This window comes from Peromyscus leucopus, chromosome 4 (genome assembly GCF_004664715.2).
Source record: "Peromyscus leucopus breed LL Stock chromosome 4, UCI_PerLeu_2.1, whole genome shotgun sequence".
Taxonomy (NCBI): domain Eukaryota; kingdom Metazoa; phylum Chordata; class Mammalia; order Rodentia; family Cricetidae; genus Peromyscus; species Peromyscus leucopus.
In genome coordinates this window covers 146,844,446-146,866,331 of record NC_051066.1, presented here as the reverse complement: position 1 = coordinate 146,866,331, position 21,886 = coordinate 146,844,446, and the positions used below count along the sequence as shown (strand labels likewise).

The 21,886-nt window shown below is 48.8% G+C and overlaps 1 protein-coding gene across 3 annotated transcripts; it reads right to left on the bottom strand.

Moving 5' to 3' along the window:
* Nucleotides 1-10,542: 10,542 nt before the first annotated feature.
* Hnf4a (hepatocyte nuclear factor 4 alpha) lies at nucleotides 10,543-21,849 on the bottom strand. 3 transcript variants are annotated; one of them, XM_037205522.1, is made up of 5 exons: nucleotides 21,015-21,849; nucleotides 19,444-19,599; nucleotides 17,309-17,545; nucleotides 14,404-14,586; nucleotides 10,543-13,462 (listed from the first exon to the last, which is right to left on the bottom strand). In XM_037205522.1, the coding sequence occupies exons 1-5, from the start codon at nucleotides 21,154-21,156 to the stop codon at nucleotides 13,320-13,322; spliced, it is 861 nt and encodes a 286-aa protein (XP_037061417.1). In that variant the 5' UTR covers nucleotides 21,157-21,849; the 3' UTR covers nucleotides 10,543-13,319. The 3 variants fall into 3 exon arrangements, with proteins under 3 accessions (XP_037061417.1, XP_037061418.1, XP_037061419.1); XM_037205523.1 differs by having other exon boundaries at nucleotides 14,434-14,586; nucleotides 21,015-21,846; XM_037205524.1 differs by having other exon boundaries at nucleotides 14,464-14,586; nucleotides 21,015-21,845.
* Nucleotides 21,850-21,886: the final 37 nt, after the last annotated feature.

Below are 21,886 nucleotides of genomic sequence, written 5' to 3'. Positions count from 1 at the left end.
CACCTGGCTTTGCCTCCTGAGTGCTGGGATTAAAGACATGCACCACCACCCAGCCTCACTGCCTTATTTCAAACTTCTAAGAATCTGGAATCTCACTTTACCACTGCACTGCAAATAGACTCCAAGACCTTTCTGAGGCTCTAGAAAGCCTAGCTGCTCTGGCCCTATCCCTAAGATCCCAGAAAGCACCCAGCACATTTGGGGCAACCTCTGAGTACTTGTGGAAGGAACCTTCAGGCTGTTCTCCCTCTTCTGAAGCTACCATGGTGCACACACGTCTTGTAGTACTTTTGTCTTCCTACCACAGCAGCACATCCCCCTTCCCACCCTGCACAATGTGGCCACAGTGACCTTTCACACACATACACACATACACACACACACCCCCATACATACACACACACACACACACACACACACACACACACACACACACACACACATACATACCCCACAGCCCTCCCTGCTTTGAAACCACTCTTCATTCCTGTTTCCCAGGATCCCTCTGCCCATTATCTGAGGCCCCATCACTGTGAGCAGACAAGCAAGCATGCTTCTGGGTGTGGGATGAGGGCTATGGTGGGATGCTGGGAGATTTAACAGATTCACAGGAATGGCATTAGTGACATGGTCCCCAAAGGCTGACCCTTTTCTGGTCTTTCCTTATTTTTTTTTTTAAAGATAGGGTTTTTCTGTGTAGTCCTGGCTGTCTTGGAATTCACTCTGTAGACCAGGCTGGCCTCGAACTCACAGAGATCTGTCTACCTCTGCTTTCCGAGTGCTGGGATTAAAAGCATGCACCACCACTGCCCGGCTGGTCTTTCATTTTGAAAACTTCAAGGAGAAAGTCCCCATTGAGTGAGATGTCTTTAACATCTTTGTGACACTTGTCAGTCACCCATCTCCCACTTTATCTTTGAGAGTGGGTCTTGCCATGTTGCCCAGGCTTGCTGAAAACTCATGGGCTTAAGTCACCTTCCTGCCTCGGTCTTCTGAAGAGCTGGAACTGCAAGCAAGTTGCATTGTACTCAACTTTAATTTTCCAAACAAAGCAGGGTAGGGAGGGAAGGAGGGAGGGAGGGAGGGATGGAGACAGTAAGGAAGAGAGGGAGGAAAGGAGAGAGGGAAGAAGAGAGGGCATGCTGGTATGATGACACACCTCTATAATCCCAGCACTTGGAATTCTGAGGCAGGAGGATTGAGAGTTTGAGACCAGCTCAGACTCCGAATCTTTCCTCAGGAGACAGAATCTCAAAAAAAAAAAAAAAAAAAAAAATTAAAACAAGCAAACATGAAAAGAGAAGAGAAATAGAAGCAGAGCCTTTTCTAGCCATTGCTGTCTGTCTACAGCTTAAAATGAATCTTCTTTTTTCCACCTTAATTTTGAAGTCATCTCCTGCTTACAGCTTTCCTATTGACGTCAGTGGTTTTGAGTTTAAAGAGAATGTTTGTAAACCGAAGAGAAGGGGTCAGGAAGGAAGAAGGTCTGGGTGGCATGTGCTGTGGCTGAGACCCAGATGGAGAGTGCCGACCTCCTCCTGTGCTTCTGTGGCTTCTGTGACTCCAAATCCACGTCAAGCGCATGTTTTTCTGCCTGGCTGTTCCTTGCGCAGGCACGCAGGCCCCTCCCTTCCCCGGACACCAGCCATCTCTCCGTTCCTTCCATCTCACTGCCCCCACCTTGGTTCTTAGTCGTGAGCTCCGCGTTGCTTTACCTCAACATGTGAACAAGACGAGCTCTGGGAGGGAGGGAGGTGCCTCGTGGTGTGTGTTCACTGACCTTTGTCACTCTCCAGGGCTCTCCCCACTGTACCCACTGCACAGGGACTGAGTCATCGATGGCTCCCCAGTGTCCTCATGGTGGCCTCTGGAGTCAGACAATGGGCACCTGATCGGCCGTCACACCAGCAAAGGGCCTTTGGCAAGTCCCTTTCTTCTCCCGAGCCTGTTTCCTCACTTATATGACAGGAGAATAGCTGCCCCAGAGAGTGCTGGGATTTCATTATGTCCAGAAGGCTAGACAGAGAGGAAGCAATCCAGGAACACTGTACTCGACATCATGACCTCACTCTACCATCAAACAGCTGCATGGGATTCTGGGACCTTGGTCCCTTAGACCTACCTCAGTGTGGACTTTACATAGGATACACAGGTTGGAGAAGTGTCAGTCAAAGGTGATCTGGGCTCTACAACTGAGGAAGGTGGCCACCTCATCAATTTGGGGTGACAGGTCACTCCTGCTACCTGAGATTTTCTTTGGCTCCTCAGTGCTCTTTGTGTTTCTGGTCCTACTGTGAGCACAGGGGATGATGGAGTGCGCAGCTTCTGCTTCGTGTCCTGGAAAAGAACCTTTAGAGAAGGGCTGGCAGGAAGAGCCCTCCCAGAAGCCCCAGTTCTCAGTCAGCCCTTCACTTTCTCAACTTTGGTCTCCCCGTCTCTAGAACGAGGGCACTACTGTTCGTCACCTTACTGATACTGTTTAGCGGCTGAAATGGGAACCAGATTCGAGGCTCTGGCTGCCTACACTGAGCTTGGAGGGCAAAGGGCAGGTGAGGTGGAGGAACCAAGGTCGGGGAATTTATGGCAGTCTGAGGTTTATGGTTTTGATATGGATTTATTAAGCACAATTTAGGGCTGAAATGTTCTCCTGTGGCCCCCACCCCCACAGCCATGTTGGCAGGAGACAGGGCTTATTGCAACATCATCAAAACATTTCCTGGTGTTTAGGGCTAAGGGGAGCGACAGGAAGGTGGAAGTGGCCCCAGGGCCCAGGAAGGGCAGCTAATGGGTGCTCCTGAAGACAGAAAATGAATGGTTAGTCTCTCCCCAGAAACTTGTGTGAGGGCGGCATCCCTCAGGGCAATGTTCTCGGTTTACAGCCGGGGCTTGCGGAGGTGGAATGATCTGCCTTTCCTGACACTGACCACAAAGGGCTCCAAGTGTCACTGTAGCTGGAGGTCGGAATGTGCCCCAGCCCCAGATGCCCTGGGGTGCTGGATAAATGGGCTTTCCATGAGAAAAGCCCTGACCTCCCATTGGTCAGTGGTGATGGTAAGATGCCCCACTGTGGCCAGTTTTAAGTCACTAACACAATATTGGAAAAACAGCTGGGAAGAGAAGCGAACACCCAGCTTCTACACACTGGCTCCACCACACCCAGTGAATGTGAGGTTGTGATCTGCAGGGGCTGGGCGTCAAGCCATCTACCTAAGAGGAAAGGATAAAAATGACAAGAGCCCTGGCTAGAGACTGGCACACACACCACTTGATTGTTCTTGCTCTTATGACATTCTGGTGTCCATGTGTCTGAAAGGTTGAGGTGGCCCCTAAAAGAGCTCCATCTCGGAACCTCTGGCTTTTCTTCTAACTCTCTCTACCACTCTCTCTTTCATTCACTCTTCCCATACACCTGATAGCCTGAGTCAAGAAGCCAGGGTTGGGGCTGGGGAAATAGATCAGTTAGTTAAGTGCTTATCTTATAAGCATGAGTGTAGTAGGACAGGCCCGTAGGGTCAAGGAAGTTGGCTCAGACCAGGAGCCAAGGCACCCACATACAACATACTCCTTAAGAGCCAACCTGGAGTCTGCCCGAGGACCTAGCAACAGCCGATGTGATGTCAGAGTTCCTGATCGTGCCCAGCCAATGAGGGACGACCACACAGACTGGGCGCTGGGAGGAGGGTCTATAAGGCCTTTCCTGTTATTAAATAAATGAGTTCGTTATTTGCTTTCAATGGAGGCTGTGCCTTCTCACCCCCTCCCCCCAGGGAGCCAAGCAGCATCTGGTGCTTGAACATGGGGCTTCTGTTACTTTGTTTCTCCCAGCGCAGGTTCTGATCGTCTTCCTCTCTTCACGCCTGGTGCTTGTCAGCGCCCCCAAGACGGTGTGTCTCAGTGAGAAGGCCCCTCAGTGTTGTGTTCTTTGGGTCCCTTTGGCAGGTAAGCGTTGGGACCCCCACTTCTTTCCTTCTTTTGTGTTGTCTGTCATGTTTGTGTGTCCATCCCATTAGGAAGGCACATTTTCCCCCCACTTCAGTTATCCCGGCATCTCCACATAAGGATTGACCGCACAGGAGGTGGAACCAAGGCTCGGCTCCCAATTGCCATCCCTCATCTGGAGATACCGTGTGGGCATACGGGGTCATGGCCTAAAAAACCAGAAAGTCTTCCACTAAGCACAGGACATAAGGGTTGATACAAATTTTCACCCTGTTGAAAAGATGGGTAATCTTTTCATCACCCCTGCTAGTTCCCTGTCAGATATCTCTGTGATATCCGATGATGAGGAGACAGACAGTTTGGGCGCCCAGAAAGCTGTCAGTTTGGGCCCAGGAAATCTTTCAAGGAGAATGTAACTGTCAGTTTGGGCCCTGGGAAATCTTTCAAGGATAACATAACTGTCAGTTTGGACCGTCTCCCTCCCCCCACCCCGAATTCTGGTAAGGTGAACATAACTTTCAATATGGGCCCCCCAAAATCTGTCAAGGAGAATGACACACAGTATTTTTGACACCACAGTATTTTGGGGGCAATCTACCCCAATGCCAGCCTGCCTCCGGAGGTGGCTCCTCTTCTGGGGTGCCAGATGTCTTACAAGCCTCACAGTCTGCACCACTGTCAGTCCGAGGCCCATAGAAGCCTTCCCAGTCACTGTGGGCCCTAACACCGAAGGCCAGCCCTGGATTCCCACCCCCATAGCTGATCTCTCCCTCATCAGGAAGGCAGCCAATGAGTCAGGCCCAGATTCCCCATACTTTTAGCAGGTCCTTGCTCAATGGTCCAGGCAGTTACAAACTTATTTCGATTGGTACCATTTGCTTAAAGCTGTTTTGGAACCTGCAGTTTTTCTTAGCTGGAAATCAACCTATGAGAATCAGGCAGAATCCCAGGCCCAGATGAACATCTTACTTAATGTCCAGGTGACCTATGATATGCTCACAGGACTTGGGGAATATGTCCATCCTGTGCACCAGGCACAGACTGGCTTGAATGCCTATTTTCAGCAGGTCTTGGACTTGGCCCTCAAGGTCCTCAGAGCCTGTACTCCCCGGCAAATGTCAGCGTATTTTCACAATCTTATCCAACAGCTCAGGGAGCTCTTCACTGACTTGTCAATGAGGCAGTAGAGTACAGAGTGGATGCAGGCCCACTAGAGATATGCTGATTAGACAGCTGACTTGGGAGGGGCTCAATGCCCAAACTGTAATGCAGTTGCAGCCATGTGGAATGAGGACATACACAAATGGGTGCAGGCCACTGGAGATCTCAACCCCAGCACGGGTCCCATTGCCACTCTTACTGCCTCCCTGGATGCTCTCCTCACTGACAGGCAGTGTGTTAATGACACCCTCAAGGGTCCCCAGGCAGATAGAACTTGCTAGGGATGTGGCAAATCAGGCCATTTGCGGCAGGATTGCCCCTGGGCAAAACCTAGGACCCGATGCCCCAGATGCAATAAAGGATTTCACTGGGCAAAGGATTGCAGGTCACAGTTTGCTGAAACACCAGCACCCTTAAACTCCAGGTGGGGTGCTCCTCAGCCCTGCCAGTAAGAGGAGGCTCTGATAATCCAAAAATCTATTGGACAATGACTATTTTTCCACACTCCCCAATGCTAACCATTTATCTTGATGGACAAGCTGTCAAAGGTTTGGTTGATATGGGTGCAGATGCTACCATTTTAACCAAGACTGAGGTGCTTTGCTTCCCTCATTGGAGGTTTAAACCCGCCCCCCCCCCATCAGTGGTGTGGGAGGCCAACAAGATTCTACGATGATCACTCTTCTGATCTATTGGAAGGATCTTGATGGCAATCAGGAGCCATTCACCCTATCATTTCCAATGTACCTAGGAACCTGTGGGGCAGAGATATTTTGGAGGATATGGGTGTTGTCCTAACTACAGATGACAGGGCTTTTTTTGATGACATCAAGGTTCATGAAAAGGCGGGTCTTGTGGTCTGTGACACTGAATGAAATCTGCACCCCCAATTCTAAGGTCCACTGTCCCCATAAGATCCACCACCATCGATCCTCCTAGCCCCATTCCATTGACATGGCTCTTGGATCAAGAAGTATGGGTGGAACAGTGGCCTATAATTGAACACAAGCTGTCAATCCTAAAGGGATTAGTTGCAGAACAGTTAAAGATAGGGCACATTGAACCATCCACAAGTAAACATAATACCCCCATATTTGTTATCCCCAAGAAATCAGGATGCTACTGCCTCCGGCAGGATCTTTGTGTAGTTAATGGTCTAATGGAAAAGACAGGGTCTACACAGCCAGGCCTCCCCCACCCTAGCATGATTCCTCCATCTTATTATGTATTAGTTTTAGATATTAAGGACTGCTTTTTTTCAAATTCCCCTGGCACCACAGGATTGAGATCATTTTGCCTTTATTGTGTGGGAACCTAATATGCATAAACCAGCTAAGAGAGATCAATGGACTGTTTTGCCCCAAGGAATGAAGAAGAGCCCTACCATTTGCCAGTTCTAAGTTTATCAAGCTTTGGTCAGTGTCCCCAGGGGTGTTCTTTTGATCAATTATATGGATGATCTCCTCTTGGCACACCCAGATGCAGCCTTTCTGCAAAAGACTGCCAAGGGAGTATTAGAAGATCTTGCATTATTACATCTGATGGTAGCTCCAGATAAGGTCCAAATGGTAACCCCTTTTGCCTTTTTAGGATTTTCCATTGCTAAGCAGATCTGCCCCCTTTCCTTTAAATTGGAAATGAAGGAATTGTACTCACTATCAGAATTACAACAATTGTGTGGCACAGTTAATTGGCTTAAACCTTTCTTACCCATCCCTGACCAAGAGATGAGACACCTATTTTCATTGTTGGAGGGCTTCACTTGTTCTTCCACTAAGGTTATGCTTACCTGAGAAGCTAAAGAGTTGCTACAAAAGATTTTGGGCATTCTAGCCACCTCCAGCCTGCAACACCATGATCTCCAAAGACCTTTATTGGCAATGGTCCTCTGGACACCCCAGGGATTCTTGGGAGTGTTATGGCAATCTGGGCCCCTTCTACAGATACATCAAGCACATTCTGACCTGCACAAGATCACCTCTAAGTTTGACCAGTTCTTCCAACTTGGCCTTAAGGCACAAATGCTGGCATGGAGATCATATGGATGAGAGCCACATAAGCTTGTTTTCCCCTTTTCTTTAAAGAATAACCAGTCCCTCTGGGCAGATTCTATCTCATTCCAGGAAATGGTTGCAGAATTCACAGGAACTATTGAAGATCTTAGCAGAACCCCCCACACTTGCAATACAGACAGATACAGCCTCATGTAGACCCCTCCTCCATTCCCATCCCTCATGCCACTCTGGCTTTTTCAGATTCCAATAAAAACAGATATGGTGTTCTTATCCAGCATCCTGGCTCCAAAGATGTTACACATGTTATCCCTAATCCTGGTTCTGTTCAATTGGGTGAACTATTGGCCCTCCTCAAAGTTCTAATAGAGTGCCAAATTAAGCCTGTTAATATTTTTTTTCTGACAGCTAATACACTGTACAGACAGTTTGTGTGCTGGCCTTTTCTTGAGTCAAAGACTCACTGACCCCCATTGCCAACACCATGTTGCTCATACAAGATGTCCTAAATCAGAGGACCGAGTCTTGGTACCTGTCACATATTAGATCTCATTCCAAATTACATGGAATATTGATTCAAGGAAACAAGGTCACAGACACCATCATATTAACAGTCAGTATGGATCTTCTAGAGCAAGCCAGGGCTCTTTACCAGCAGTTTCATCTGCCTCCACAGAATTTACATAGACTTCTTCCAGAATTACTGTTTTCCCAATGTGAACATTTGTCCCGGGCATGTGTCACTTGTGCTCCTCTTGCCTCCTTAGGACCACTTCAATGTGCAGGGGTTAATCCCAGGGGCTTGTTGCCTAACACCATCTGGCAGATGGATGTCACGCATCATTCTTCCTTTGGCAATCTTAAATATGTTCGTGTGAGAATAGATACCTGTTCCTACTTTGTTTATGTCCTTGCCCTTTCTGGGGAGAAGGTTATCAATGTTGTCAAGGCCCTTAAGTCAGCCATGGTAGTTATGGGGCTACCTTGGGCACTTAAGACTGACAATGGCCCTGCTTCTGCCTCTCAACATTTTAACGACTTTCTGGGGTCCTGGAAAATATTCCATACCACTGCCATCCCCTACAATCCACAGGGACAAGCTATTGTTGAGAGGACCAACAGAGCTCTTAAGGAGGTGTTGACAAGGACTATCTTGCCAGAGGCTAGGAGAGATCCTCATCTGTCCTTAACAAAGGTCCTTTTCCATATGAACTTTCTCAGTTTTGATGACAAGGGGCCTACAAGTACTGGGAGTCTCGGCCAAGGAACATGTTTCTGCCCCTGGTGAGATGGAGAGATCCTATCTCCCTCCAATGGCAGTCACCAGCCCCCCTGCTAACCTGTGGAAGAGGGTATGCTTGTATTTTTCCTCAGAGTGTCACTACACCAATATGGGTCCCAGCAAGAGATGTGCATTTGGCCATAGATCAGTCTGCTTCTACCAAGGAGAAAATCACCCAGGATGGGTAATGTATATGCTCTCATTGCCCCTCTAAAGTCTGAAGACTTGTGGAGCCTTGCATTTCCTCATTTTGTATGATGCCTTTTGAGATGAGGAACATTAGTTTAGCAGGCTGGGAGCTAGCTAAATATATTAAGAGCCATGGTCAGCTAAGTTTCTATACTATCCATTACAGCTAACACAGGAAATTTTCCAATTAAATCAGACAAGAACACAGGTTATGGCCTTTGACTCTTTATTTTTTGAAAAGGTTTGGCATGATATAAAGAGGCTGTTTGATCCCTCCTGGATTTCACTTATGTTTTGATTGGCAGATGGTGCTTTTGATCTTTCTCCTTTTTAAGTTTCTCCTACAGCACATCCAACAACAACAGGCGGCCACTAAGGCAACTCTATAGGTGTTAATGGCTCTTATACATCCAACTCATAGCCCTCCACAGGAGGTTATGCATGCCTGGCTTTCTGAAATTCAAAAGGCTACTGCCTGACACTCCCCACCCAGGGTGACTCTCCAGGGATGGATGCTCTTCCAGGGCTGGTAGTCAAAGACAGGTAAGAGCTTGTTTGGCAAGCCAACCTAAGACAGGCATAGTCCAGTTGCTGAGCCCCCCTGAGGCAGGGTCAACATGGCCGGAGCAAAGAACTCCCGACTCCCGCTGACTGCCCATGTAATAAAATAAAAGGGTGGATATGTAGTAGGACAGACCCATAAGGTTGAGGAAATTGGCTCAGACCAGGAGCCAAGGCATGCACATAACATACTCCTTAAGAGCCAACCTGGAGTCTGCCTGAAGGCCTAGCAACAGTCACTATGAAGAGTTCCTGGTCACTGTCAGAGTTCCTGATCATGCTGAGTCTGCCTGAGGACCTAGCAATAGTCGATGTGATGTTGGAGTTCCTGATCATGTCCAGCCAATTAGGGACAACCACACAGACTGGGTGCTGGGAGGAGGGTATATAAGGCCTTCCCTGTTATTGAATAAATGAGGTCGTTATTTGCTTTCAAAGGACTCCCACTGTCTGAATCATTGATGCTGTGCCTTCTCACCCCCTTCCCTGAGGGAGCCTTAGAATCCAAGCAACACATGAGGACCCAAGTTCAATCCCCAAAACCCATGTATAAAAGCTGGGAGTGGAATCACATCCTTTAAAAGTATTTATTTGTGCCGGGCCGTGGTGGCGCACGCCTTTAATCCCAGCACTCGGGAGGCAGAGGCAGGCGGATCTCTGTGAGTTTGAGGCTAGCCTGGGCTACCAAGTGAGTTCCAGGAAAGGCGCAAAGCTACACAGAGAAACCCTGTCTCGAAAAACCAAAAAAAAAAAAAATTATTTGTTTAATGTATGTGGGTATTTTCCATGCATGTCTGTCTGTGCACCACATTTGTGTCTCATGCCTTTGGAGGCCAGAAGAGGGAGTTGGATTTCCTGGAACTGGAGCTATAGACTGTTGTGAGCTGTCAGGTGGGTGCTGGGAATTGAACCCTGGTCCTCTGGGTGAACAGTCAGTGCTCTTCACCAATGAGCCATCTCCCTAGCCCCTGGCAAAGCTTTAAATGCAAGTGATGAAGACAAGCAGATCCTCAGGGTTTGCTGGCCACTAGTCTAGCCTAATCAATGAACTCCATGTCAGTGAAAGACCTTGTCTCCAGAAACAAGGTGGATGATGTCCTTGAAACAACACATGAAGTAATTCTCTGCCCTTCCTGGGCATCAGCGCATATATACATATGCATGCAACCTTCCACATATAAATGTGAATGCGCATGCGCGCGCGCACACACACACACACACACACACACACACACACACACACACACACACACACAGAGTTAGCCTCAGTTTCACTACCTATATGATGAGAGAGAAACCTCTTGACAGGAAGACTGAAAAGGAAGACTTCTTATTCACTGTGAATATCCCAGGCTATCCTTATTCTAACACTAAGGGAAAAAGACACCAGTACAGGACTTAGAAAACATATGTACCATTTATTTTGTTGGATAAACTTATGCTAAAACACAGGAGTAAGAGCTGTTTTGAGGGTTTTTTCCTTTTTTGACCCCTTGGGCAGTAATTGTGGGATTTGGAGATCAGTGTGGGACCCCATGATATTTGTACACCCACAGGAAGGTGTAGACTAGTCCAATGTTGGGGGGGCGCGCAGCATACTTTATGAATGCTTGGTGTGAAGGTCATGATTTGTATTTAGCAGGGTAGGTCACAGAGAGTTCTAGCAAAGGCGGATGGTGTGGTTATCACAAGAAATTGAGGGCATCCACTTCTAATTCTCCCTTGTCTTGTGCCCATTCTCAGGAAAGTCTCCTGAATCCTGGAAGTTTCTGAGAATTCCCTGAAGAAAGGAGGGTGGTCTCTGGGGAAAACTGTAGCATCCACCCTTGTCTTCCACCAGCTTCATACTTAGTTCATCATATTATATATTAGGACCAAAACTCAGAAGAAAAAACTCCAACATAGTGTCCTCAGCTTATAATCAGAGGAGTAAACTTTTCTTTATTTTATGTTTCCCATATCGTAATAGTTACTAATGTGGAATGGATTTCTCCTTCAGAAAGGATGGATTGGGACAACGCCTGACCCCTGCCCCAGAAGACTGCTACCACTGAAGACCAACAATACCTACTCCTTTCATGAACATCACTGGGGATGGAGGGGCAAAGAATGGGAAAGACAATGTCCAGAAGGAGTCCAGGTGTCCCGCCTCATGCAGAACAGTCTGAGCAATCAGCCTGGAGTCTCTGGGGGCACTGGAGTGATGGTGGCCAAGGAAGTGCTCTGAGAATGGAAAAGTCTGTCCTGAGACCTAGGACTTGGCTTGAGGGGTTAAGGACAACCCATCTTGACTGTCTTAGACTGTAGGTGGTTTTTTTAAGCAGGTGGTCCCAGTATCCCTCCATACCTCTTTCACAGAGAACCTATCACTAAAGCTGGAATTTCTGGACACTGGGGTGCTAGCTCCATCCACTCAGAAGGATCAGCCTTGATGGAAGGTGGTACTTGGTCTCATAGTTCATTCCTCCCACTTATCACACCTCCAGCCTTGGAAACATTCCTTTTATTTCCATTGGTCAGTGGCACTTTGTAGGGGCTCCTTAGTGACATCCAGAGTCAGGCAGGGGCTAAGCACTGACTGCTGGGGATTAGCAGTACCTCGAATGCAGCTCCTCAGGCAATCCTGACCCCAGGCTTTCTTATCCCTCTCCTGCCCCTCACCCAGACCATCTCAGCGGTAGACTGCCAGACTAGATTGGTCCCTCTTCTGGGAAACACGCCCTTGCTGCTCCTCACCCACAGTTAGGGACAGTAGAGGAAAAAGAGGACAAGAATTCACTTCACTACTTCTCAGCAAACAGCATTCTTGACTTCAGTGGGACTTTAGAACACCCTCCAGCTGGCCAGTTCTGGAAAGAGCAAGCCTCTGAGTTTGGCAGTGGCAAAGGATGAGGAAATCTCTGAATTCCATCACAGGGAAGACAAGAGCTTCCTATGAGGCAGTTAAGATCCTCTAATTTCATCTTCCAAAGATTCTGAGATGGTGGATGTCAAATGCATATGGCATCATCTGAAAGTATGGAAGAGCTTGACAGGCCTTTGGGACAGCTCTGATCCATCCCCTTGTCTCTGTCCCAGGCTCTAGTCTGACCTCCTTGCACCCTCCCAACAGTCCTGCTTCTTCTGTAGGATGCTGTATTCATCTTCTGACAGCCCACCCCACAGGCTACTCCTGACTGGAGTTTAACATTCAAGGTTCCACGGTCCCCAGCACGTGCCCTGTCTCAACTCCATGGAAACTGATTTCTTCAGTCTCCCTCCCAAACTCTGTTTCTTACCTCTGGGCCTTTGTTAGGCTCTCCTCCCGTAAACTGGTCTGTGTCGCCTGCTGTGCTAGCCAGAAGCCCACCTTCCCTGACAACAGACAGAGGCAGAGTTTGCCTCTTTCTAGATGCCGTCTCCATGGCGCCCAACCTCTCTCCACCTTCTGTTGTAACTTTCACCCTTGGATGACTCTCTGCCGTAGGAAGTCACAGGACTCATCGCTCCAAAGGTATAGCCTGCTGCTAGAGGGAAGGGTCATGGTGGTGTTGGCAGAGGAGGAGGGATGGTGACTCCTATCCTCTGCCTTACCCAGGTCAGTGCTTCTAGAAGGTTCTCGGAATGAATGGGGGAAATGGTGGCCACATTTTCCTCAGCCTCCGGAGAGGTGGCTTTGGAGAAGTCAGGATGGCTGAGGATGGTAACAATGGAGAGTGGGAGAAAGGGTCCCCTGAGGTTGGCACAGCAGAAGAGAGGAACAGCACCCTGCAAGCTGACTCAGCCTCAGGAGCTTTGCATCCAGGCCCCCTGACCAGCACCGGGAAGGAAGATGCCCCAGCAGGGAGGAGAAGGGAGTTGTGCATCAGCAAGGTCCTGCAGCACCTGCAGACAGTCAGCCTTCAGGGGTGAAGAAGTGGAGGGAAGGTACGGATGGAGATGAAGCAGGGGCTTCAGTTAGGAAAAGTAGTCCGGGCACTGGAAAACTTTCCAGCGGCGGTCTCCTGCCCTCTAGGGTGTGGGGTCAGGGGCCGCAATGCATGTGACACTCAGCCCATGGTTTTGGGCCCTGCACCCTTTCCGTGGATGCTCCGCAACTGGCCCTCTTGTCACGTCTTCCTTGCTGTGACTAAGTGACACCCAGGTGCTCTCTGAGGGCGTGAGAGCCAGCAGAACCCCTGAGCCCCAGCGGCTTGCTAGATGACTTCTTGCTTGGTGATAGTTGGCTGGGGAATGGCAGAGGGAGGCTTGACGATGGTGGCAATGGCCCCTGGCAGGAGCTTGTAGGGTTCAGATCCTGAGCCACTTGGCGGAGATGGCTGTGGAGTCTCAGGGGTGGCTAAAAAGAGAAAGGAAAAGAAGTTGCTCAAAATTCCAGTCTTCGTGGGAACAACTGGAGAGCCCCGGGGAAGCTCTTCCAGCTGCTGAGACAATGATATAAATTAGATGATGGATCTAATCTCTAAGGCTGCTATGGCTCAAACTTCTAGGAGTCCCAGACCCTAGAATCTACATTCTGTGAGGTCTTCCCATCCATCTGTCCATCATTCAATATGGAGACTCAGGCTGCTTTACCCAGACCAGGGCCCAGGTGTGATAGTTCCCAAAGGCAATACGGTGTGTGATAAAAATATTCTGACTTGGAAGAAAGAGCAGTGATTGAGGCCCTGGGTTAACTGGGCCCAAACTGGCATTTCTTCAGTATTTAGGAGAAGAATGGTACAAATGAAAAGGCTTCATTCCCATCACAGTTGGGTGAGTGACTTTCACCAGCTCGGCTGCTTTCATTTAGTAGACAACTTTCCCAAAGCCAAATTCAATGACATCCCTTTCATCCCAGTGGCCATCTCATCTCACTGGCGATCCTGTTCTTTGAAGAGCTTGGCCCAAAGAGCAACACAGCCACTGGAGACGTCCCCTCAGATGATGGCCTAGCCCAGTGGGCAGTCCTACTTAACTGCCAGCCTCTTTCAACTGCCCAAAGGATGGCGTCATCCATCTGGCCAGCCCTATTTCAATGAACTTGCACCTAATGGACGACTTCATCTAATGGAATTCTCAGCCAACAAGTGTCCTCGATGGCCCCTTCACCTAGTGGATTGCCGCAGTCAGGAGACAGTGTCAGTCACCTTGCTGAATACACCTTACTGAATACACAGCTTTAAATAACAACAACCCCTCCCCTCCAATTCCCTACTCTGAAACACACAGAACTATGCCCCTGGTTCCACTCTCTAGACACAATCTTCTCCTGCCTCCTTTCTTAGACCCTCTCCTTACCCCTTGCAGGGTAGACCTCAGGCTGCCCACCTGCCTGCCCCCTGGGTCGGGGCCACTCACACATCTGTCCATTGCTGAGGTGAGAGGGCATCGTGTTGGCAACTATGACGTTGGTGCCCATGTGTTCCTGCATCAGGTGAGGGTGCAGGGGGTGGTGGGCATGGGGTGCATCACTGGCAGACCCTGTAGATAGAAACGAGGACATCAGTCAGGACTGGAAGTCTTGGAAAAGAACCACAGCCTTGCCACGCCATTCCCCCCCCCCCCCAGTGCAGCATCAAGACCAACGGAGTGTCTCTTGGGTGCTTATTCCTGGGTTAGTAATGTAGAAATCACCAGGCGTGTCTGTGGGCTTGATGATTCGAAAGAAACTGGGCACTTTAAATGCGATGAGTAGTCTCTTTGGTCGCATAGTAAAATGAGCACTAATTGCTGAGCACCTGTCCTGTGCTGGATACCGGCTTACAGCACTTTCAACTCTTTACATAATTTCATCCTCCTGCTAGTCGGAGAGAATGGACGCCATCATCATCCGTTCTCGGTATCCAGAGAAATCATCTCACCCAAATGTGTCTGACAAACAGACCATAACTCCTGCTCCTGGCGGCAGTGGTATGACACCTGAGCCATTACAACTGCCAGTTCCCAGGGTCACTGTGAGAATGAGTTCCTGTGAGGTGAGTTCCCACCTGACAGCTGATCTGGGGTGGGCGTTGGCCCCTTGACAATTTCTGGAGATATTTTTCATTGTGATTCCTGGGGAAATTCTACTCATATCTCACAGACAGAGACCAGACATGCAGGTAAACCAGACGCAGAACATCTGTACTCAGAGAAGAACTGCGCCTCTCCAAACACCAACAGTGCCGCAGCAGAGAGCCCTGGCTCCCATCTCGGGATCTCCATGCTACTGCATTACTTCCCAAGCCCCCAGTTCTACTTCTCGTGCTGAGGTTGTCACGCACTCCAGAAAAAGTCCTTCAGTCCGGTTGAGGGGCTAGAACTGATGCCCACTTTTCTCCAAGGGGTGGTCATGGTCTGTGGTTAAAGTCACCATCTATCTCTCAGGCAACCTCAGCTCTGGCCCAGCTATCCTTCACGGGGAACATTATCAGAGCTTTGTCCACTGCGTCTCTGCTTCATCGCTTTCCCATTTCCCCATCGCTTACTCTGTGATACCCTCCCAGCCTGGTTTCCACGCTCCAAATCCTCTGATGCTGCTCTCAACAAGAGGACCGAGACCCTGCTTGCTTCCACTCTCCTCCCTCTCTCCTAGTCCTTCATCGATTTCTAACTTCCATCCCTTCCCCAACCCTCCCCTCCATTTTCTTCCTTTCTCTTACCCCTCTCCTTTCCTCCCCCCTCACCTTGTTTGCACCATTGTAACCCTGTCCTCCTGAAAACATATCTTTTCTTGGATTCTACATTTTCCCGTTTTTCTCCCATCCCCCGGCTGATCTTTTCTAAAGCCTTCTGTGACACATCATCTCCCAAATCCTAATGCTAGAAAGCCCGAGGCCATCTTTCCTCCATTCCTGAGCCATTGACTTACGTGCTGAATGGTCTTGATAGCCCAGTTTGGATATCCCGCCCACCTCCTGTGTCAAGTCCAGAGTGGGTCTTCTGGGTCCTCTGCTCACTGCCCTAGACCCAGGCTCAAGTCCTCCCCATCTTCCTTGTCAGTAAATTCCTCCACCACTGTTTCGGTCACTCAGAGCAAACATGCAGACCCGACCCTTTACTTTTTCTTGTCTGTCACTCCCCTGCTTCAGCATCTGCTGCATCCAGAGAGTCAGTCCTCTTCTGCCTGCTCCACTCCCACAGTCCAAGCCGCCATCGGCTCAGATGGTAGGAAAGAGTAACATTCCTGGGTGCTTCCACTGCCCCCCTGTAATTCACTACTGACCGGAAGTCAGATTGGCTCGTTTAAAGTTTTAGCATAATTTTCAGTCTCTTTACAAAAGTTGCAGAGAGAATAAAATACAATCCCCGCCTTTTCCTTCCTATCTTCCCTCCTTCCCTTTCTTTCTTCTTCCTTCCCCATTCTCTTCCTTCCCCTTCCTTTCTTCCTTCTTTCCTCCTTCCCTCCTCTCCTTCCTTCCTTTTCCTCATTCTTTCCTTCCAAAGTCTCCTTGTATTTCCCAGGCTTCCTCACAAGCCTCCCTGTTCCTGGAATTACACAGATTTGCTCCTATATAAAACTCATTTTTTTTTTCAAGTCAAGATTTCTCTATATATCCCTGGCTGTCCTGGAACTCAGAACTCAGAGATCAGCCTGACTCTGCCTTTCAAGTCCTGGGATTAAAGGCGCGGACCACCACTGCCTGGTCTAAAACCTCAATTTTTGATCCTGGCTCATCAAGCCCTGTTTATGACTTGGTTTCTAGCTAATTTCCACCTTCATCTCTTCCAACTATTCCATCTCACACATGAATCTTACCTCAGAGCCTGGAATAAATGACTTCTGCTTGGAATATTTTCCAAGATTTTAAAATCCAGTAATTTTCACCCATCAGTCTTAGATTAGACATCACTTCAGGGAGGCATCTCTTGGTTGACTCATTCCAAGGCCCTCCCATGACCTATTTTTATTTTTATTTTTTTGCTATTCATTTGGTTATTGTCTATTTCCATGGCATTCTCCCTTCCTTACAACAGTGACTAACTGACTCAGCTAGACCCTCAGGGTCTGAACAAATGGACCTCTGACCTTATCTCCATTTTTCTTTCCGGATGAGAAACCGAGGTCCAACAGACAAGGCAGATATCCAAGGCTCCCACGGAGGAAGCAGTGGAGTCTAGAGGCTAGCTCAGGTTCACAAGAAGCCTGTCTCCCAAGAGACAGCACTACAGATCTACAGAGGCGACCCTCCCCCCTCCCCCCACCCACCCCAGTGCTACAGACCTCCAAGCAGCATCTCCTGCAGCAGGTTGTCGATCTTGGCCATGCCAAAGAGCTTGATGAACTGGATCTGTTCGATCATCTGCCAGGTGATGCTCTGCAGGGTCGGCAACAGCAGCAGCAGTTCGCCAAAGCGGCCCCGAGAGTCATACTGGCGGTCGTTGATGTAGTCCTCCAGGCTCACCTGGACCTGAGACCGCAGCCGCTTGATCTTGCCCGGGTCGCTCAGGCCCTTGGCGTCTGCAATGGGAGAGGTGGTCAGCAAGGATCAAATCCCCTAATTTGTAGGCCCCAATTGAGCAGCTTATTGACCTCGGAACACAGGGAGTCTTTTTTTAATTAATTAATTTATTATTAATGATTTATTAATTTTTAATTTATGTGCATTGCTTACATCTATATCTATGTAAGGTGTCAGATCCCCTGGCACTGGAGTTACAGACAGTTGTGAGCTGCCATGTGGGTGCTGGGAATTGAACGCAGGTCCTCTGGAAGAGCAGTCAGTGCTCTTAATCGATGAGCCATCTCTCCAGCCCCATGAACACAGAGAATCTTAACCAGTGCTGGGACAAGAATTTAGGGTCCTCAAAAGATAGCTTATTCTAGAACAAATAGTGACTTCTTAGTCAAGGCAGGAAAAGATACGAAGCTTGGTGCAGCACGTTATAAACTCCCTTCTCTTTTAAACTTTCTTACGCTGTGCTAGGGGTCAGACCCAGGGTCTTACACACACCAGGTGAATGCTCTGCTATCGGGAGCCCCAGTCTCTCCTTGTCTCAGGCAAGGGGAAATAAGGAAGACTTGGCCAGCTCATGCAACCAGTTGCCGGCAGAACCTTGACATGAACTTGGGGCTCCTGGACCATAGATAAGGTTCCGCCATCTAGACCCTGCACTTGCCACATCAAGATATTGTCCCCTCTCTTGCCTGCTGCCATCTGTCACCTGGGGACTCAGCCGAGGCTTCAACTCCTCCGACAGGAAGAGACCCCACCCACACTTTGCACTTTTTTTTTTTTTATTCAGCCAATCATCTTTCATGGAATGCCTGTTCTGTACCAGCCTGGACTAGGTCCCCTGCCCTCAGCTAAGCTGCTGACTCTTCCTTGGGGCCAGTAATATTACATCTGTCACTGAGCAATGACTACCCTGCCCAGCCCTGAGCTTTGCACCACAGGACTGGAACTAGATAGACTCTTGCCCTCTGGGAAATGGGGAGTTGCGTGCAGAAAGCAAGACTGTGAATTGGAAAGACATATATAAATTAACAGCCTGGAGTTCAAATCTGCTCTGCAATCCCAGCACTCAGTAGGCAGAGGCAGGTGGATCTCTGTGAGTTCGAGGCCAGTCTGGACTACAGAGTGAGTTCCAGGAAAGGCTCCAAAGCTACACAGAGAAACCCTGTCTCAAAAAAAAAAAAAAAAAAAAAATCTGCTCTGCAAGTTCCTAGTTCTGTGACCTTGCTTGAGTCAATCAGTCTCTCTACACTTCCATCTTCTCCTTATTTGAAATGAGGTGAAGATGGTCCTATTTCACAGGTATTATGTTGTATATAATCTGGATGAAATGTTTAAAACTGTGCACCCAGGAGCCCTCAATAAAAGGTAGTCATTTTTCTCTTGGCTGCCTTTATTGCTAGAGGTCATCTTTGTGAAATCAGGGACCAGCACCAAGGACAGCACCCAGCGCCTAGCTCCCAGCAGGTCTACACTGGGGCAGGTAAGAGAGAAGTCTCGGATAATGAGAAACAAAAGCAGGCTTTGCACAAAGGTTTGACTACAGACAGACTGTGCAAACTCAGGGACAAGAGTCAGCACCATCAGCAGGGAGAGGACAGAGAGAGCCTGAAGGGAGAGGACGCAGCATCCTCATTCTAACAAGAGAAGGGAAGATGGTGTTGCCTGAAGCTGACAGGACAAGAAGGAAGATGAGTTGGAAAAAATAAAACCCAGGCCTTTGCAGTCTGTGCCCTGCAAAGTCCTTCCTCCCTGGGAACTCTAGTCTGCCTCATCTACTCAATGGGGTTGATGAAAATGACTTCTTCTGGTTGTCACGACAATGCAAGAGGTTGGGAGCCTATCAGGAATGTGACAGCAGGTCTGGGGATGTGAAGGACACGTTAGGAGGTGTGAGTGGTACCTGGGTCGAAGAAGATGATGGCTTTGAGGCAGGCATACTCATTGTCATCAATCTGCAGCTCCTGGAAGGGCAGGACCAGCTCATCGAGGATGCGAACGGACACACGGCTCATCTCTGCCAGCTCTGGGCAGTGCCGAGGAACAATGTAGTCATTGCCTGGATGGGTTGGAGGGGAGAAGATGGGGCTGTCGCCTTGGTTGACCTCTTTCACCCCTGGTTGTGATTGACAGTTAAGAGTGTGCCTGGTGCTCCTGGGAGGAGCTACTGGGATCACCACGCCCATTTTACAAATCAGAAATCTGAGGCCAATGGAAGAAGATGAATACCTGAAGTTTTGGGTGAGCTAGGTATTAGTTTTTTCAGAGGCCTTTCATGTTCCCCCAAACTCCTTTTACCTGCATGACTCAAGATGAAGCAAAGCCAAGGCCCATTGGGAGGCACTGAAGCATCTAGGCCAAGGGACAGATTCCGGAATTGGGTCACCCCATCTGAATGGCTGGGTATGGTTAGGTAACATATTTGACTTTTTGTGCCTCAGTTCCCTCATCTATAAAAATGGGAATATCTAACAACTATCTTGGGGATGTTGTATTGAAAAAGGTCGTAAACATTTGTCTGGCAGTTAGCATAGTCCTTGACATATGGAACACATTACACACGCATTCCCAATAATAAGTATGTCCCAAAGGCCCGGGTGACATGGGCTGGTTGCGGGGGGGCAGGCTGTACAATTCCTAGCCACCTTTTGTTTCAACCCCAGAAAGAACTTTGAAATGTACTGGAAATTTCAGGGACAACGGATTGCTCCCTAGCATGAAGGCCAGGAGAAGCCCTCTCCTGTACCTGTATTCCCTACATCTGAGGCGGGGAACCACCCGGGAGCTGGGTTCTGGAACCTGTGCTTTGGTCAAGCTTAGAAACAGGGCTGCGTTACATTTTTTAAAATTTTACTCTGGTGCTGGGGGTGGCCACATGTGTCTACCACAGAGTTACACCTCCAGGCTCCCTTAAAGGTTTTCTGAAATTGCATCTTATTTATTTATTTATTTATTTATTTATTTATTTATTTATTTATTTATTTTTGGGGGGAGCAGTCTGTGTGTCTCGGTGTGCATGTGGCGGTCAGTGCACAATCTCAGGAGCTGGTTTGCTCTTTCCACCACGTGGGTCCCTAAGCCGGAACTCAGGTTCTCAGTCTTGGCAACAGGTGCTCTTCCCACCTGAGCCATCTTGTCATCTCAAGGTATTGCTAGTGCACCCTCAGCTGATAGTTGCTAGATTTTTTTTAAAAAATTATTTTTTATTTTAGTTGAAGATAGGGTCATGTTATATTTCTCAGGCTGACTGAACCCTCCATATAATCCACCCAGGCATGTCTTGACCTTGTAAACTTCCTGCCTCAGCTTCCAAGGTAGCTGGGATTACTGGCTTGCAACAGTATATCTGGTTTGGGATGTTTCTGATCTGACAACCTGGTCCCTATGTGTTACAATGGAGATACTCTTCCTTTGAGGGTGTACCAAGCTGGGTTCCACCCCCCAAGCTCCGTCTGGGACCAGCAGCCTCCTCACCTAGGAGCAGCACGTCCTTGAACACCATGGATCTCTTGGTGGCTCCGAGCAGCAGGTGCTCACCGGCGTGGGCTCTGAGCAGGGCTACCTGGAAGAGAGAAGGGGTGAAGCCTAGCATCTGCACCCTGGGAAGGCTGCTCATAGTCAGGTCAGCGGCCTTGGCAAGTCAGCTCTGTGTGTGTCCCCTCTGCCTTTACTGGTCTGAGCTCTGAAAAACACAACCTCTGCCTTCCTCCCATGACCAATGAGACAAGGAATGCAGAAAGGATTCTACAGAGACCAGGAAGGTGGAATGTGCTCTCCAAACCAGGGCATCTCCTGTTCACTCTGCTCTTGAACTCATGTGTCTCCATCTTTGGGCAAGGAGCTGTACTCTGGCCTCATCAGGACATAGGCCATACTGGGTGTGCATGCCTCAGAACAGATTTTCAGGAGTGTTGGCTTGTCCCAGGTGTTTTAAAATTGTGGGTTCCAAGTTTCTACAAGCATGCCAGTTGCAGGGAGCTGTTAGGGCCCTTTAGGAAAAGTCATAGTCTTGAGTTCAACTACTAGTGACCCTGATCCTGTATGTATGAGCTGGACCTGTGACATGCAGGCAAGGAGCTTCCCTGTTGATTCCAAAGCTCCACTGAGTTTGGGAAGTCACTGGTGCTGAAGATCTCCACAGAGCCTTTACTGCTGACACTGTAAGATTCTGGGATTCTCAGAGAATCTACATGAGCTCCTACATGGATGTGTGTTCTTAGAGTGTTGTCTCGCCAAGTACAGGCCATCACCAGGCCCTGTCTTTTCATGGCAGTCTGTGAAGACTGAAGTTCGAGGTCAAGTCTGGCTGCTTCACCGTACATCGCCTGCGCTTTAGAGCCATTGAT